The 18,694-nt window shown below is 43.0% G+C and overlaps 1 protein-coding gene across 1 annotated transcript in view; it reads right to left on the bottom strand.

Annotated features, from left to right (window-relative positions):
* Nucleotides 1-18,694, bottom strand: part of MINPP1 (multiple inositol-polyphosphate phosphatase 1) — a 23,744-nt gene extending 5,050 nt beyond the window's left edge. The window contains exons 1-4 of the mRNA XM_079976369.1: nucleotides 17,901-18,694; nucleotides 12,351-12,548; nucleotides 6,409-6,506; nucleotides 4,301-4,434 (exon numbers count right to left, since the gene is read on the bottom strand). Coding sequence (XP_079832495.1) covers nucleotides 4,301-4,434; nucleotides 6,409-6,506; nucleotides 12,351-12,548; nucleotides 17,901-18,492 — 1,022 coding nt within the window. The 5' untranslated portion in view covers nucleotides 18,493-18,694. The remainder of the gene's footprint in view (nucleotides 1-4,300; nucleotides 4,435-6,408; nucleotides 6,507-12,350; nucleotides 12,549-17,900) is intronic.

Raw genomic sequence — 18,694 nt, 5'->3', positions numbered from 1 at the left:
CTTATAAGGCAACGGTGACAGAACTCGGCACTCGCAGCTCAACACTGAATTCTCAAACCAACCCTAATGCTACCCTCCCTACCACCTGTTGGCCCGATGACAACCCAACAGCTCTGATCTGTGAAATGTTCTCAGTAAGGAAGAGAATGTAATGCATTATCTCTATTCGAACATCAGCTGCCAGCTGATAGCGTCACAAAGGTCACTGGGTTTGCAGGTACAGTATAGTTGGACTAGATGAACCTTGGGATCCCTTCCAACTCTGCAATTCCATGATTCCAACTATGAGGACTGCCATTGCTCCTTCTAAGTTTTCTTCAATTTCTTTCTATAGCACACAAGAGGACTAAAAACATGGCCGTGTCTTTGTAAAAATAAACGGAATCCACAACAGAAACACAACCATTCACTTCATAGGGCTTTGAAATGTTCAGTGTGCGTTGTTCAGAAGCTGAGGCTGTGGCTACGGTCCACCAGGGGAGAAAGGTTGTTTTCTGCTGCTCCAGAGAAGCGGACACGGAGCAATGGTTCCAAACTACAAGAAAGAAGATTCCACCTAAACATTAGGAAGACCTTCCTGACAGTAAGAGCTGTTCGACAGTGGAATTTGCTGCCAAGGAGTGTGGTGGAGTCTCCTTCTTTGGAGGTCTTTAAGCAGAGGCTTGACAACCATATGTCAGGAGTGCTCTGATGGTGTTTCCTGCTTGGCAGGGGGTTGGACTCGATGGCCCTTGTGGTCTCTTCCAACTCTATGATTCTATGATAATTAAACATTCCGTAAAGCCATTCCAAACAAAGCTAATCCCTAAACACACAAAGATTAATACACAGAGGAGCATATCTCATATAGGGTCAATAATAAGGCTGTCTTCTGATGTCAAATAGTGATCCCTCCCAGTCACTGAAGAGAATCTTTCTTTCTTTCTTTCTTTCTCTTTCTTTCTTTCTCTCTCTCTCTCTCTCTCTCTCACACACACACACACACACACACACCCCTTCACTGATTCAAATAAATCCTTGGTCATAAGGTATTAATGAATCACAATGCTGAATAACCCAGTTGAACTTCTGAACGTTTAAAAGTTGTGTAGAAGATTTAAGCACACAAAGTGTCTCTTATCCATGCATACGATAGGCTGCACCTGCTGAAATTCCTCCCTCAGTTAAAAAGCACAGAGGCAGTGCTTTCCTTTGCATATGGTCACTCTATTAAGGCAGGGGTTAACCTTATAATAGGGGACGCAGGTGGCGCTGTGGGTTAAACCACAGAGCCTAGGACTTGCCAATCAGAAGGTCGGCGGTTCGAATCCCCACTATGGGGTGAGCTCCTGTTGTTCAGTCCCAGCTCCTGCCAACCTAGCAGTTTGAAAGCACATCAAAGTGCAAGTAGATAAATAGGGACCGCTCCAGCGGGAAGGTAAACGGTGTTTCCGTGTGCTGCTCCGGTTCGCCAGAAGCGGCTTAGTCATGCTGGCCACATGACCCGGAAGCTGTCTGCGGACAAACGCCAGCTCCCTCGGCCTATAGAGCGAGATGAGCGCCACAACCCCAGAGTCGGTCACGACTGAACCTAATGGTCAGGGGTCCCTTCACCTTTACCTAACCTTATAATAAACATATCATATACAAATTAAAATTCTTAAGGGGGGGGGACAATTTACAAAGTGAGGAGGAAGAAATTATGAAGCAACTATGCATCTGCCTTGGATGCTTTGCTTGAGATTCCTGCATTGCAGGGGGCTGGACTAGATTACACTTGGGGTCCCTTCCAACTCTACAATTGTATGTTTCTGTGTAGCTACAACTCCCATCATCCCTGACCACACGTCCTGTTAGCTAGGGATGATGGGAGTTTGCCTATGCCTGGCTTAGTCAAATGCCTGGTCATGTATGTATGTATATGTATATGTATATGTATATGTATATGTATATGTATATGTATATTCATATATATATGAATGATACTGAATGGAATTGTGGAATAGGACATATCTAGAGATGGGCACTTCTCAAAATGTTACCTTCGCATGGAAGAAAATTAAGTTCTACCCCAAATTATAATAGAGTTTAAAGACTTCCAATGTTTTTTAAACATTAATTCATGTTGTGGGAAAGAACTGTTTGCCTCTTGGTACAAGTAACACTGATTAAATACTCTACTATTCCATACTAAGTACATTTTAATAGAAAAATGATAGATAAAAAAGTGACTTGTTATTTTGAACGAGGTATGAGAATGCTTATTTTACATTAGCTCTGCATACGTTATCTCATCTAGCTGCAGCTTTAATTGGGGATTAGTGCCTGAAGTTAAACTTATCTACTCGATTCTAAGTGTCACATACGGCAAGTCACTTTGTTTCCATGTGTGTCTCAACTCATCCTCCATAGAAGGCAACAGCTGCCCTCTGCTCCCTTGTCAGGATAAACAATGATCAGTATTCAGAAAAAGCTGGTAGGTGAAAGAGGCAATTAGGTACTTTAGTTTACTAAGCTTAGTTAAGAGAAACCTATTCAAAATTTAGATTAGCATCTTCTGTTTATACTGCCATCAACTGTTAGGAAAAGGAACAGCACTGTTTCACAAAGCTCCTAATTATATCAAATCTAGACACGATGCAGGCAATTCATAACTGGGATCTCCTGCAGCTTTTTGTTGTTTAACAATCAGCTGCCTACAGACTGCCACTATTTTTCAGGAGGGATTCAATAGCTTATGGATATTTAGGTCTGCACAATTTAAAGTGCTCTGGTGCAACAAATCCATTTTTTAAAAAATTAAAAATGACTTATTGCAGTAAGGAAAGTGACAGGGAAGGGCCCTAAAAACTGGGATAATGTTTGATGGGAAGTCATACTGCCTTTCTGCAAATGATTCAAAATAAATGCTCACTAAAGAACGGACACCATATGTTCTCCACTCATTTTAGAACATAAAAAGTTATAGTCATGTGTTTGATATCCAGGCATCCAGAAACAAACTGAAGGGAGGTTTTGCCACAGATCCAAACTGAAGTGGGAAATCAGTCGCAAGTGGGCTGCAAGCCAAATAAAATACCTGCTCATACACCTAACTGTGACCAGAGCGGTTCAATTGAATTTAAATCTAATAATAATAATAATAATAATACAATATATTTTATTTATACCCCGCCCTCCCCAGCTAGAGCCGGGCTCAGGGCAGCTAACACCAGTAAAATTACAATAAAAACATAATAGGAAAAAGAAAAAGAAAAAAAACAATTTAAAATGCAAGTTAAAATACAATTTAAAATGCAGCTTCATTTTAAAAGTAGCCCATAGATCAAAACCATAAGGGGAGGGAAACATAAGGGTCAGACTGAGTCCAAACCAAAGGCCAGGCGGAACAGCTCTGTCTCACAGGCCCTGCGGAAAGACGTCAAGTCCTGCAGGGCCCTGGTCTCTTGTGACAGAGTGTTCCACCAAGTCAGGGCCAGTACTGAAAAGGCCCTGGCCCTAGTTGAGACCAATCTAACCACCTTGCGACTTGGGACCTCCAAAGTGTGTCATTTGTGGACCTTAAGATCCTCCGTGGGGCATGCCAGGAGAGGCGGTCCTGTAGAAGACACTTCTCTCAATAAATCATCCTCTTGTTTTGTAAGCATCTGTATCTGACATTCAGGACTTTTTCCGGCCGCCCCCTCCTCCCTAGGCTACTTTCCCTGCTCTGTGGCCTCAAGTGCTTTTGGTTGGCTAGAATGAGCGATGCTTTGGGCTTTTCTGACTGTAGGAAGAGGCAGGGGTGTAGAAAAACTAGCCTACTGTACAAAGTTAACATTCAGACTTGTTGCTCTGCCTCTTTTTGTCCCTGGAACATAGCCCAGAAGGGTATGCAACCCTTGGGCTGAAAAAGGTTCGCCAACCCACATTCCCTGTCCCCTTCTTCCACCACCTGCTACACCAGAGCTTTTCAAATTGCATGTTACACCACATTAGTGTGTTAGCTGCAGTATGTGGGTGTGTCGTGTGAATGCTCCCCGCACTCCTCCTGGGGCTGGAAAGGGGTTAATTTAACCTCTGGTTAGCTAGTAAAACTGAATTACTGTTTCATAAAATGATGCATGTCTAAAAAGTGTGTTACCAACATGAAAAGTTTGGAAAGCTCTGTGCCACACACTCATTTTGGTCTTTTAAAACATAAAAAAGAATGCTTACATATATTGATCATTCCACAAATAGCAGCTGTGGCACATTCAAGAAGGTGGAACCATTTTAGTGACACCTAGAATGGGACCACGAAACAGAGTATGTTTTCCCACCACCACCACACACTTTTTACCTTTTACTCTCTGTAACAGCCTGGTCCAAATGTTTGAAGATATCCTGCATAAGAATGCAGCTGGAGCGGCTGTTGATAGGATACCCATAAGCTCTCTTCCAGTACTGCTTCAGATCATTCAGATATTCAAGAACCTAGTATCACACACATTTAAAAGTTGTTACAGAGAAGTATTATTTTACACGCAACAAGATAAATTAGTAAATTGCAGGCAGGCCATTCCAACGCACACAAACTTTCATATAACTATTGGTACCTAACCCATCAATATAGATAGATAACACGTTCTCCACCCCAGGCAATGGGTTCTTTCCTCTTCCCACCCCACCACCATTGCAATCAGGAGCAAATGCTTTGGCAGAGACCTGCCTTTAAAACACTGCAGTCGAAGCCTCCCAGGGGCAAGCCAGGAACAGCAAACGGGAATGAGCACTGAAGTCTACAATTTAATAGGAATATGAGTGATTGTTTTCCTGCACAGGAGTGAAGTCAATAGGTGCAGCTAATGCTAAAGACATTGGTTATGAGCCCTGTTAAAAGCAGATGCTACTTTTAGGAACTTAGTATTCCTTAGAAAGAGACTGAAAATAGCCAATATATATGCATCTGTTACCCTAAGCATCTACATGCAGATGTTCAGGGTGATAGGCTGGAAGGTTGGGCAGAGTAGGAGAGCGTATCTAACGAGAGCAGGAATGTTAAATGACACTCCCCAAAACCAAACCGTGGTGGTACCATTTGTATTTGCCTCATAGAATCATAGAGTTGGAAGAGACCACAAGGGCCATCGAGTCCAACCCCCTGCCAAGCAGGAAACACCATCAGAGCACTCCTGACATGTGGTTGTCAAGCCTCTGCTTAAAGACCTCCAAAGAAGGAGACTCCACCACACTCCTTGGCAGCAAATTCCACTGTCGAACAGCTCTTACTGTCAGGAAGGTCTTCCTAATGTTTAGGTGGAATCTTCTTTCTTGTAGTTTGGAACCATTGCTCTGTGTCCGCTTCTCTGGAGCAGCAGAAAACAATCTTTCTCCCTCCTCTATGTGACATCCTTTTATATATTTGAACATGGCTATCATATCACCCCTTAACCTCCTCTTCTCCAGGCTAAACATGCCCAGCTCCCTTAGCTGTTCCTCATAAGGCATCGTTGCCAGGCCTTTGACCATTTTGGTTGCCCTCCTCTGGACATGTTCCAGTTTGTCAGTGTTCTTCTTGAACTGTAGTGCCCAGAACTGGACACAGGACTCCAGGTGAGGTCTGACCAGAGCAGAATACAGTGGCACTATTACTTTCCTTGATCTAGATGCTATACTCCTATTGATGCAGCCCAGAATTGCATTGGCTTTTTTAGCTGCCGCGTCACACTGTTGGCTCATGTCAAGTTTGTGGTCAACCAAGACTCCTAGATCCTTTTCACATGTACTGCTCTCAAGCCAGGTGTCACCCATCTTGTATTTGTGCCTCTCATTGTGCCTCAGTAGGCTGTTTTGGTCAAATTAAATCATGTTAAGTGAGTGCCAGATTTCAGCTCATGGTTAGAATTCAACTAAATTTTCCTCATGGTAGACCACTGAAATTAATGGACTTAGCTGAGTAATGCTGATTAATTTCAGCGGTTCTAGGTAAAGGTAAAGGGACCCCTGGCCATTAGGTCCAGTCGCAGACGACTCTGGGGTTGTGGCGCTCATCTCGCTTTATTGGCTGAGGGAGCCGGCGTACAGCTTCTGGGTCATGTGGCCAGCATGACTAAGCCGCTTCTGGCGAACCAGAGCAGTGCACGGAAATGCTGTTTACCTTCCCGCCGGAACAGTACCTATTTATCTACTATTATCTAGGTTGGCAGGAGCAGGGACAGAGCAATGGGAGCTCATCCCATCGTGGGGATTCGAACCGCTGACCTTCCGATCGGCAAGCCCTAGGCTCTGTGGTTTAACCCACAGTGCCACCCGCATCCCTTTCAGCAGCTCTACTCTTGGCTGAATACTACCCGCTATGTCCTATATAATTCTGTGAGACCGAATAATAGTTTTTTTCACAATACACTGCAACATTCAATTCTCCATTTCTTTAGTTAAGGGGGTTGCAGATGTGTACACAGTACCTACCTTGGCATCTTCTTCACTGAAGAGCGAACACCAGGGGGAGCTAATGTTTTTTATGGCCAGCTCAAATGAGCAAGTGAAAAATGCCACCTGAACCAAATCTGTTGTAAAGAAAAGCAACAGTTAGCAACACACCAACAGTACGTCAGGCAGGATGCCACAAGCCATCAATGAAATGTTTACGCAGAAAGGGCAAGACACAAGGACCACATCAGTGGTGAACAAAGTGCCCCTTTACAAAACTGCTATGAAGGTATGCAATAAAAAGAGATACTATCTGGGAACCAAGTCCTGTGTATAGAACAAGGCTAGGGAACCTTTTGTACGCTGAGAGTCGTATTTCCTCAGGGATAACATCTTGGGAAATGGATAACAAGCGTGGGGGGCAGGGCCAGATGGGCTAACCTCCAAGTATTATAAGACACTAAAAGACTACTTGATACAACCACTGATGGAGGTCAGCAATGAAATTATGGAGGGGAAGAAGGCGCCGGAATCGTGGAAAGAAGCTTTTATCACATTGATACCAAAATCGGAAGCTGAAAAGACACAACTTAAGAACTACCGTCCCATCTCCCTGTTAAATGTGGATTATAAAATATTTGCAGATGTCCTGGCAAGTAGACTTAAAAAAGTTTTAAATGAAGTAATTCACAAAGACCAGGCAGGCTTTCTCCCAGGTAGACACATGTTTGCTAATACAAGGAACATTATTGACATTTTGGAACTTTTGCAAACAGACATAAACACTAAAGCAGTGCTAATTTTCATAGATGCGGAGAAAGCCTTTGATAATATCTCTTGGAAATTTATGAAGGGAAATTTAAAAGAAATGGGAGTGGGTCGGGGTTTTGAGAATGGGATTGATGCAATATATTCAGAACAAAAGGCTAAATTGGTAGTAAATAATGTGGTTACAGAAGAGTTTAAAATTGAAAAAGGAACACGACAAGGCTGCCCGATTTCCCCTTTGTTATTTATATCGGTTCTGGAGGTGCTCTTGAATATGATTAGAGGGGACCGGTTGGTGGAAGGGATTCAGGTCGGAGCAAAACAATATAAACTTAAAGCCTTTGCAGATGACCTGGTTCTGACCCTGCAGGAGCCAGAATCTAGTACAAAAAGAGTATTACAACTGATTCAAGATTTTGGTCGGGTGGTGGGATTCAAACTAAATAAACAGAAAACTAAGGTGCTGGGGAAAAACCTGACAGATACAGAGTCGGAACGGTTTCAGAGAGAAACAGAACTAACTGTGGTTAAAAAAGTAAAGTACCTAGGGGTAAATATAACAGCAAAGAATCTGAGTTTATTTAAGGATAACTATGAAAAATGTTGGTCTGAAATTAAGAGAGACTTGGATAGTTGGACAAAATTGAAGCTTTCTTTGTTAGGCCGAATTGCTGCTGTTAAGATGAATGTATTGCCAAAGATGTTGTTTTTGTTTCAAACATTGCAGATTGTGGACAAGACAGAGTGCTTTCGGAAGTGGCAGAGAGATATATCTAAATTTGTCTGGCAGGGCAAAAAGCCCAGAATTAAGTTTAAGATATTAACTGATGCGAAAGAAAGAGGGGGCTTTGCCCTGCCGGACTTAAAACTGTACTATGAAGCCGCAGCTTTCTGCTGGCTAAAAGACTGGCTACTTCTCGAAGACACTGACGTACTGAACCTGGAAGGTTTTAACAACGCTTTTGGTTGGCATGCATACTTATGGTATGATAAGGTTAAGATCAATAAGGTCTTTAAGAACCATATTGTCATGAAAGCAGTATTTAATGTCTGGACAAAATACAAAGACTTATTGGAAAACAAAACTCCGAGGTGGCTTTCACCTCTGGAAGCTAAGGCCCGAAAAAGACCCAATATGGAGGCCAAATGGCCAAAATATTGGGAAATATTAGAAAAAGATGGAGACAATTGGAAATTGCAGAGTTTGGAGAAAATGAAGGATAAAGTGCGAGACTGGTTACATTACGCTCAGATTAAAGAAGTTTTCAAAAATGATAAAAAGGTAGGGTTCCAGGTGGAGAAATCGAAGTTGGAAACAGAATTGTTAGAACCAAAGACTAAGGTATTATCAAGAATGTATAACCTGCTGTTAAAATGGAATACACAAGACGAAATGGTTAAATCGGTTATGATAAAGTGGGCTCAGGACATTGGGCATAATATTATGTTTGAGGACTGGGAAAGGTTGTGGACCACTGGGCTGAACTTCACTGCATGTAATGCTCTGAAGGAAAATGTAATGAAAATGATATATAGATGGTACATGACCCCAGTTAAACTTGCCAAAATATACCATTTGTCTGATAATAAATGTTGGAAATGTAAAGAACATGAAGGAACATTCTTTCATCTCTGGTGGACCTGCCCTAAAGTGAAGGCCTTCTGGGAAATGATATATAATGAGTTGAAAAAGGTATTTAAGTATACCTTCACTAAGAAACCAGAGGCCTTCCTTCTGGGTATTGTCGGCCAGAAGGTGTTAAAGAAGGACCGAACTTTTTTTATGTATGCAACAACGGCAGCAAGGATACTCATCGCTAAGAATTGGAAAACTCAAGATCTACCCACACTGGAAGAGTGCCAGATGCAGCTGATAGACTATATGCAACTGGCCGAGATGACTGGCAGAATCCGAGACCTGGGAGAAGAGAGGGTTGAGGAGGACTGGGGGAAATTCAAGATTTATTTACAGAAATATTGTAATTTGGTTGAATGCTAAGAAGGATGCTAGATCATAAATAACTGCCTACCATTGAACTAGATTTGATTTTGATGATAAGTGAGAAATAAGGAAAATATAATTTTTTTGGAGAATTGTTAGATTTTATTTAAATGAGCGGAGATAAATATTGTAAACAAGTGGGTAATTTGCTTGGAAAAAATCTTCTGTAACGATGTAAGTGGGAGTGGGAGAGGTGAGGGAGTCCAAAGAAGAGACGAAACTATGTTATGATAGAAGTAATTTTTATTTATGCATTTGTATTCAAAAACCTTAATAAATATGAAATTAAAAAAAAAAAAACCAAGCGTGGGGGGCAAGGTCATGATTTTCTCTCACTTCTGAACTCCTATCCTCCGTACATCAATTAGGCTTTGAAAAAAAAAGCTTCCATTGGCAACAACAGAAGCTTTTTTCTAGTCTAATTACTGTGTCAAGGAGGGGCAAAGAGGGATGAGACATAATGGATCTAAAGGCACCAGGAGCTAGATCTAGCCTGCAGGCAAGAAATTCCCCTATCCCTGGCACAAACAGAGGGGTGACGAGCAAGAATTATGCTTGCAATTCCACAAATGGGTCCGTAGTCTTCTGCATCCCTGGAATCAATACATATAATACACTACAAACTATAAGCAAAAAGAAATGAGCTACTGAATATGGGATTTTTATGTATTTCAAGCATGTTTTTAACATATGATATAAACACGGAATACATGGTGGGTATTAAATATTTGCAATGAATTATTTGATTAGATTTGTATGAACAAGAACACATCAGTGCCTGGAGTGTTTTATGCATGCATGTGCTTCTGAAAATATACACAAACTTGTTCAAAAACTCAACTTAATTAAAATTGCAAACTGTATAAATATAAGCCTCGTTTTTAAGGCTGTTAGGTGAAACTTAACATGTTAAACTTTCTACCATTGAAAGAATCATAATCATATATTCTGTAAAAAACCCAGCATGCATCCTATAAGTGAATACGTATACTCAGACAACATCTTACTACCTGCTCTTGTTTCAATCACTCTTAAAAGAGGTTATGATTAAAGTAACTAGAAATCATTGTTGCATGTACACTACAGGAAACTCAATATTCTTTAGTTAGTTCAGATGGTCAAGTGAAAAAGGACACCAGAACCCAATCTGTAGAAAAGGCAAGTGACAAATGAAACTGTCAAAACTGCATCAGTTGGAGTTACGGAAGTGTCAATACTATATCATATGACACTGACCTTCTTTACTACATTTATATCTGCATATCTTAGAGCTCCTTCTCCATCAATTATGGTTCAAAATCCCTTGCCTAATGAATTCAAGAGTGAGACAGAAAGGACTTTTTATGCTGCTAGAAAACTTGATTTGATGCACCTGCCTTTATCTATCACAAATAAAAACAGGATAGAGTTGTTTGCAGTGGCTCTGGGGAGTAGTGAACTGTAATAATGATACTACCTATGTTCATCCAATAAAAGTATGTCTTTTCCTCATTTTTTGTGTTTGATTGGTGCTTAGTGATGTTCTGTTGTATTTTAAATGGAATGTTAACCACCTGAAACGGTTGATAGGAATGGAATGTTAACCACCTGAAACGGTTGATAGAAAGGATAAAATACTGTAGAATGAAATAATACTTCCTGATTCAGTAAAAGGAGATCCATAATACAAATAATTAATGCAAATGCACATCCAGATGCCCATTTCACTGTTCATCTGTGTCCCACGAAACTGGGTGCATGTGGGTTTTTAGTACCAGACTGGAATATCTAACACCGTCTTGATTCACAAAGTTATGCGGAATATCTATCACCAGTGCTTTTCTTCTAAAATTATGTTTAGGGGTACTCTCATTTTCCTACTCGTATTGAAATACTGTCCCTCAATGAGGCCAAACTTAGATTCACAAAATGTTTAGGGGTATGCTTACCACTGCGTCCCCCACAGAAAAAAAGCACTATCACCATCTGGATCCATAAAATTTATACAACAACAGCAAGATGAGGACCTCTCTTTTCTCATGAAAATACCGTATTTTTTGCACCATAACACTCAGTTTTTTCCTCCTAGAAAGTAAGGGGAAATGTCTGTGCGTGTTATGGAGGGAATGCCTACGGGTGGCATGCCTACGGATTTTCCTCCTCTAAAAACTACGTGCGTGTTATGGTCAAGTGCATGTTATAGAGCGAAAAATACGGTACTTTCTTCCTGGTAAAATCTAATAAAGTTAGCCTGTGGCCCAGGAAGGGGGAAAAGGTTGCCACAAAGAACTTGTACACGATAGTTGGTTTCTCATGCTTCTTAAGTGTTTGACCACAAGCCAAAGCATTCCTCTAGGCAGCCCCAAACATCTGCATGTACCCAGGAGAAACAGACTTACAAAGAACACCAACCACAAACATCCTTGCTCTATGCTTCACCACCAGCAGTTCTTTAAACAACTCTGGCAGCAGTCAGTTGTGGGTGGATATCAGCTGGGCACAGAGAACTAGTTGTACATTTCTTCTAGGCATAATTTTGGAAAAGTTGCAGCTCTTGTGGTAGATAGTTTTAGTTGTTTGCTCTTCCTACAGAGGTTCTTGAAAGGGTGCCGACACCAGTAGCTTGTGCCACACACCAAAATAAAGCTTATTAAAAGACAATGTTGATAATGGGTCATGACATGGATATTGTTAGTTACTAGCTACAGAGCTTGCTGGTAGTGGATGTTTTGTAGTTAAAAAGAAAAAAGCACTGTAGCAGTGAAATAGGGATGTGTGCACCATTACCTGAAAACCGCATGCAAGAGTTGATAGGCCATTTCCTTTCTGCATTGCGCACTTCATCGTACAAATTTTCCCAAGCATCTTCAATACTTCTAAGAGTGTGTCTCAATGGAGCACGACTGTCTGCTCTCTCCAGGCTACCACAGAAACATGAACTAAGCTTCAGTTTTCGCTCTGCGTGGCACAAGTGTGCATCTCTGCACTTGTGAGAGTCATACAATGCATGCAGCTGAGATACTTTAACTTATGTGAACCAGTCCCTAAGAGCGATGAAAATGAAAACAAGGCACTGGGGGCGGGGGCGGGGGAAGGGTAAATATTTTATGTCCCCCAGTCAGGTTCAACAGAAGTTAACCTTTAAAGCTTTTCCAACAGATGTTTATGTTTACTGCTTATTTGCTCTTCGTAATAAATGAGAACAGGTAGGAAGTTGATAAAAGAACATTACCTGCATTTAAGTCATTCACTGGTAGACACAAAGTACTTGCGATTTTCCCCACTACTTCCTTCATCTCAGGACCTTCCTTGAAGGCATCCAGCTCATGCATAGCCGTATCATTGTCTTCTATATCTTTAACAAATCTTTCACATAGATCAAAAAACCTCATCAGTTTGTCGTTGGTTTCAATTCCTTCTGTCGTCGTGGCTGAAAATGAAAGGGCAAAAGGTTGTTAAATGTCGTAAGTTGCTTTAAAGTGGAATATAAATTCACAAAAGCAAGCATGTTGCAAAATACACACTCTTAAAACTGAATAATCTTCTGTCAAACACTGAGTTAAAGGTAGTTGCTTCAAGTAAACTACAGGGGGCATATGCTTTTTTATATAAAGCATTTTGCACAGAATTTCTCAAAAGGGTTCTGTGAATTCCTCTATTAACATAAAACCTTGCTAAAAGTAAACTGGACGAATGGTTTGCGCAAAGAATATTGTGGGCTTGATTCTAGAAACAAGGGACCATAAAGTCACATCACCATAGGCAATGGCCTGCCTGACACTATTCAGGGTCTCACTAAAATCAACCATTTGAATGATCCTGGACCGCTCTTATTTTATCCTTTCCAAATACCAAGCTCTGCACTTTCCCTAGTTCATAAAATTATGATTATCTTCCCAGTAACTACCACCCCTCACTTCTGGGCACTTGGAACTTAAGGAAGTGATTTTGCTCAGTGCCCTTTAGAACATCCATTATTCCTTATCTCCCAACTTTGTGCTACAGCTCATTAGCATTCTGAGTGCCCCTACCTGAAATCCCAGTACAAAAATCTGAGACTGATCTTCCTCTCCCCCAGTTCCTACATATAAACAGAATACACTACCTTGGAATGTTTCATGTGTTTCAACATGCCTATCTTCTGTGTAACAATTAATATGAAAATCTCATGTAAATTTAACCTACTCTGACATCAATCACATTGGTTTTTCAATCTGTTGGTTGCAGTTCTCAGTATGCACTGTTTATATCGTGAGCGAGGAACAAATGGCCCAAACGCTGAATATGACCCAAGGAGCCTTTGGTTCAAGATTAATTTTAACTGCTGGCATACGCAGTACTATCCAGTTACCAACAGTGTGTCTTATGTTATTTGTTTATTTAACACAATTAGTGTATCGCTTAATCATTGAAGTGATTTACATAAAATATTTTCACTTTATTCATTTTAAATTTCCTTAATATTACTAAATTTGTATGTTTAAATATACTGCAATATATTTCATACCTGAAATGTATTAAATGCCAACGTTTCCAATCTATACTGAGTATCATGTTAGTTCCTATGCAAGCATATCTGCCATGTATTATTAGTAGTAAGTGCTATCTCTGTACAGTACGTGTCATTTCATACAATAACAAAAGCAAACGCACGCACAAACGTTTTTGAAGATCCAACTTAACCAGGGTGCAGGGGGGGAGTGAGGCTAACTTTTGAGGATCAAGGTTAGAGAATGATAGTTATACACTTCAGCTTAATTTCTGTTGTGGAATAAGGTTTAATCTAAAGGTTCTGTGGTAAAGCGGACACGTGTAATGTGCAGGAATTCTGTGATTTATTAAATAATCCTCAAAAAGTAAAATGGGTAAGTATGGCTTTTGGAAAAACAGCTTGAGTAAGCAAAAGATCAATAAAAAATCTGGCTGAACTAGTTCAAAATCCATCTAATTCAGCCTACTGTTCCATACAACAGTTGCTTCCAGGAAGCTCATAAAACAGGACACAGACATGTTGACCCTCTTTATCCAGCTTCTGATATTCTAAGCCACTGCAAGTTCTGAACTTGCAGTTTCCATTAACTTACTTAGCATGGCAAATAGATATTGATAAATGTAGAAGGGTGAGGGGGGGGATGTCAATTTAAGGATGAATAAAAACATTTAAGGAAAGTTAGGAAACAATTCATAATTTGCCAGTTCTGTTCCGGAAGAATAAACAGAACCTATAAGGCATTTTATGAAAAAATAAAATAGAAATGCTTGCTATTATGAACACAAGGAAAAAGAACAGATGTTCCTGATCATGATTGTTGCTGGTTTCTATCAGTCTCAGGAGCCAATGTAGGAGTGTGCCTTCGAGGATAAAGTTGAACCGTTGGGAGAGATACAGCGTCTGCTGTGGATGTAGAGACCAATAAGGGAGAAACATGTTTTATTGCAGCTGGGGGAGATGAAGGAGTCTGGCTGCACTGATGCAGGTGTACTATGGCATTTCTTCTGTCTGCATTCCTCCGAGTAGTCCTCCCTCCTCTGGTCACTGCTGTAAATGCACAACCTGTCTGTTGTTCTCCAGGCACTCCAATCATCTGCAAGGGATTCCCATACAACGGGACTGATGTTGCCAGCCTTTGTGTCATGTTGGCAGCCATCTTTGTAATGCAGACTTGGTCTGCCAACAGATCTAGTGACAGCTCCCTTTTGGGGATCCTGTCAACTTCCATTCTGTGTACATGACCAAGTCAGCAGGGATGTCACTGAGACAGAACTACGAACATGCTGGGAATGTGGGTTTGGGAGAACATACCTTTATTTGAGACTCTGTCCAAAATCTACCTGATGCAATGCATATGGAAGGCACTGAGGCATCACTCCTGGTGGGTATAAGTTACCCATGAACTTACTTCCATAAAGCAGCCTGCTCAACACACAAGCCCAATAGACCTTCATCTTGGCATTGGTTGTTAGCATCACATTCTCCCTTACCCTTTTGAAGAGGGAAACCATTGCCATAGATAGATGCCTTGCCAATGCACTTGTCCAGCTCAGCATTGATGGAAAGGTTGCTGGTTATGGTGGAGCCCAGATAGATAAAACTGTCTACCACCTCAATGTTGATGCTGGAGTGCTGGTAACATCTTGACCCAATATATCGATCTTCATCAGGGTGGTGGTGAGGCCGAACTCCATGCGAGCTTGGACAAAACTGCTGACGAGTCTTTTCAGAGCTTGCTTAAGAGTGTGCTGTCAAGGCTGCATCATCTGCAAACAACATTTCGCAGACAAGAACCTGCCACACTTTTGTCTTGGTGTGGAGACATGTCAGGTTGAACAGACCTCCACCTTGAATGGTGATCATTAGGCCAGGCACTCCTGAGCAGACCTTGTTTCTTCCAATAAAGAATTAACGTCACTTACTCTGTGTGATTTGTTCCTGGCATCCACTTCTGACACTGTGGTGACACATGTCTTGTGGCATGGATCCTTGTTTTCAACACTGCAAGAGAAGGCTGTGGAGGTGTATTATGAGGGAGAAATTGAGGCCGGCTTTCAGCACTTCTGTTGGGATTCTGACCTGTCCTGGGGCTTTACCACATGCCTGAGAGTTGATGGCATTCCTCAGCTTGCCAAGGGCAAGAGATGAACCTAGCTCTGCTGTCAAGAGTCTGGATGTTGAAAATTGTTGTGTCAGATAATTGTTGTTTTCCTGTGAGTATAACTCTTAAAAGTGCCCTGCTTCACCTGCTTGTTGCTGTAATAATCTCTCCAGAAAAGGTTTTCAGTAGTACAGTTTTCCTTACTATTGGTCCAAAGGCTGCCTTCATGCCTTCAAACATTTTGTGAGTGTTAAACCACAACAAAAAAGGCTGGTATTTAAGTTAGCTGTGCAGTGAGCAGGAATATTAGATAAGCACATTAACTATGATTTGAAAGTTCTGGCCAGGTCTTCTTTTTTTAGGAGAGGGACCAGTACCACACACAAAGGGGGACAAAAGCAACCCTTATCAAGAGAAAAGGGCTGGGACTGGGGTCTTAAATGATTATCCAACCCCCTAAGTTCAATCAGGGTTTAGACCCAGTTTTGGCACAGAAAGAGGAGAGAGACAGGGAGATGTCCCCCTGTTGATTCTCCTCAACCTCTCACCAGCTTTCAATACCATCAACCATGAAATCCTTCTGGATCAGCTGTCCAAGTTAGGGGTGGGTGATGCTGCTTTGCAATGGTTCCAGTCCTACTTGGACCGTCATTTCCAGTGCATGATGCTTAGGGAGTGCTGTACAGCCCCATGGAGACTTCAATGTGGAGTTCCTCAGGGTTCGATTTCATTCACCGCGCTGTTTACCTGAAACTCCTGAGTGGCGTTATCTGGCATTTTGGAGTATGTTGTCAGCAATATGCTGATGGCACACAGCTCTGCTTCTCATTTACACGTGCAGGGTGTGGTAGTGGATGTGCTGGATTTATGTCTTTCCTCGGTAATCGACTCGGTGAGAGACAATAAACTGAAGCTCAATCCAGATAAGAAAGAGACACTGTTAGTGGGTAGTTCCCTAGAACCGATGGATAGGAGGTTGCCTGCTCTTGATGGGGTTACACACTCCCTCTGAAGGAGCTGGTATGCAACTTGCGGGTATTTCTGGATCCTTTGCTGTCGCTTGAGGCTCAGGTGGCCTTGGTGGCACAAAGTGTCTTCCATCCGCTTCAGCTGGTGGCCCAGGGACAGTGATAACCTAACTTCTGTCATCTATGCTCTGGCAACCTCTAGGTTAGATTACTGCTACATATTATCTGTGGGGCTCACATTTGGCAGCCAGGTTGCTCATCAGAGCAAGACCATTTGAACATATAACACCAATCCTAGCCCAACTGCACTGGCTGCCAATTAATTTCCGGCCCAATTCAAATTGCAGGTTTTGACCTATAAAGCCTTAAACGGTTCAAAACTGCAATACCTCCAGGGCTGCCTCTCCCCATTTGAACTGACCCAGACCCTGTGATCAGCATTGCAGGACTTTTCCATGAGAGTTCCAGAGGGTGGCAACACCAGGTGCCTTTTATGCAGTGCCTCCCAACTTACAGAATGCTTTCTCCAGAAAGTATTGTCTGGCGCCATGATTATATATATTTAGACACCAGCCTGGCATTGCCAGGCAAAACCTTTCCTCTATAACTAGGCCTTTAACTATCTCTGTGGCCTTTTAGAAGTGGATGGGGTGTGTTTTAATTTAATTCTTTTCCTCTTGGTTTTAATGTATCTGCTTGGGGGTGGGGAGAGTCTCATATTGCAAACCTAGGCTTCTCTACTGACAACCCTGTCCTACTGAATTCAATGATGACACTTACTCCCAGGCGCCAAACTGCTTTCACGTGGTGCATTTCATTTTGATGCTTCTTCTTTGCCTAAAGTGCCTAATACATGCAAATAATAATAAAATAATAAAAATAAAAATAGTAAGTGGGGTACATGATTGCCGCCTTGGGGTCTTTAAATGGTCTGGACCTCTGCACCCACACCCCAAAGTGCCATCAGCTATCATGGGCATAGCTGGGGGTGGGGAGCAGTCGCCCCTCCAAATACTTCACTGAAAGTAGCAATTGTAGAATCACTCAACTGTTGTTGAGACATATCATTCGGAAACTGCTGGACAGAGCCAAACAGAGGACGATGACAGGTGGGTGTCCCCGCCCTCACTAACATAAATCCTAGCTACGCCCATGCAGGTTATAATGAAGCAGAGAATGGACGGCTTGCTGGGAGTGGGAAGGATGTGGGGTTACTCTCACCATGCTTTTGGGACGTGCCCTGCCGCTGGCCGTCGAGCGCCTGCCGGAGCCCTTCGCGGAAGGCGGCGGCGCTGTCCAGGCACCGGTGCTTGGAGCTGCTGACGAAGGCGAAGCGTCGGTTCCGGGCCAGGAGGCTGGGGAAGCGGCGGGCGAGGCGCCTGGCCAGCATCTCCATGTCGCGGCGCCCCCGAGGGGCCAGCTTGCCGTCCATGTCCGGCCAGAGCCACATGGTCCAGCGCGCCAGGCGGGAGGCGGCGCTGGCGTTGCATTTCCCGGCGTTTCCCTGGACGAGTCCGTGGAGGCGGCCCAGCTTCTGGATCTGCTTGCGCGTCGGGAAGCGGGTGCCGTGGCGGAAGACGGCGCCGAGCTGCAGCGGGGCGCAGGAAGCCGGCGGCAGCGGGAAGCCCGGCTGCGGCGGCCCGAGCGACAGCGGGTCCCGCAGGAGCTCCGGGTGCAGCTCCTCGTAGCGGGACTTGGTGCCGAAGTAGGGGCTCAGCCTCTCGGCCGCCGCCTCCGCCTTCCCCTCGGCGGGCCCCGGCGCCAGGAGGAAGAGCAGCGGCAGCAGCAAGAGGCAGCCGTCGGGTCGCAGCATGAGAGCGGCAAGGAAGCAGCTGTTCTCCTCCTAAGCGCGGTGCCCGGACCGCAACCCCGATGTAAAGCGCGAAGCCCACGCAGGAAGTCGAGCCACAGGGGCCTCCCCCTCCGCGCTTTGGCTTTTCCTTTCCGCTGATTGGTCGGCGGCTCCCCGCCCACTTTTTGCTTGCCCGCACCCAAAATGGCCACCTCGCCGCATG

This window comes from Podarcis cretensis (genome assembly GCF_951804945.1).
Source record: "Podarcis cretensis genome assembly, chromosome: 5".
Classification (NCBI taxonomy): Eukaryota; Metazoa; Chordata; class Lepidosauria; order Squamata; family Lacertidae; genus Podarcis; species Podarcis cretensis.
Note: the sequence above shows the minus strand (reverse complement) of the source record. Positions and strands in the feature narration are given on the sequence as shown.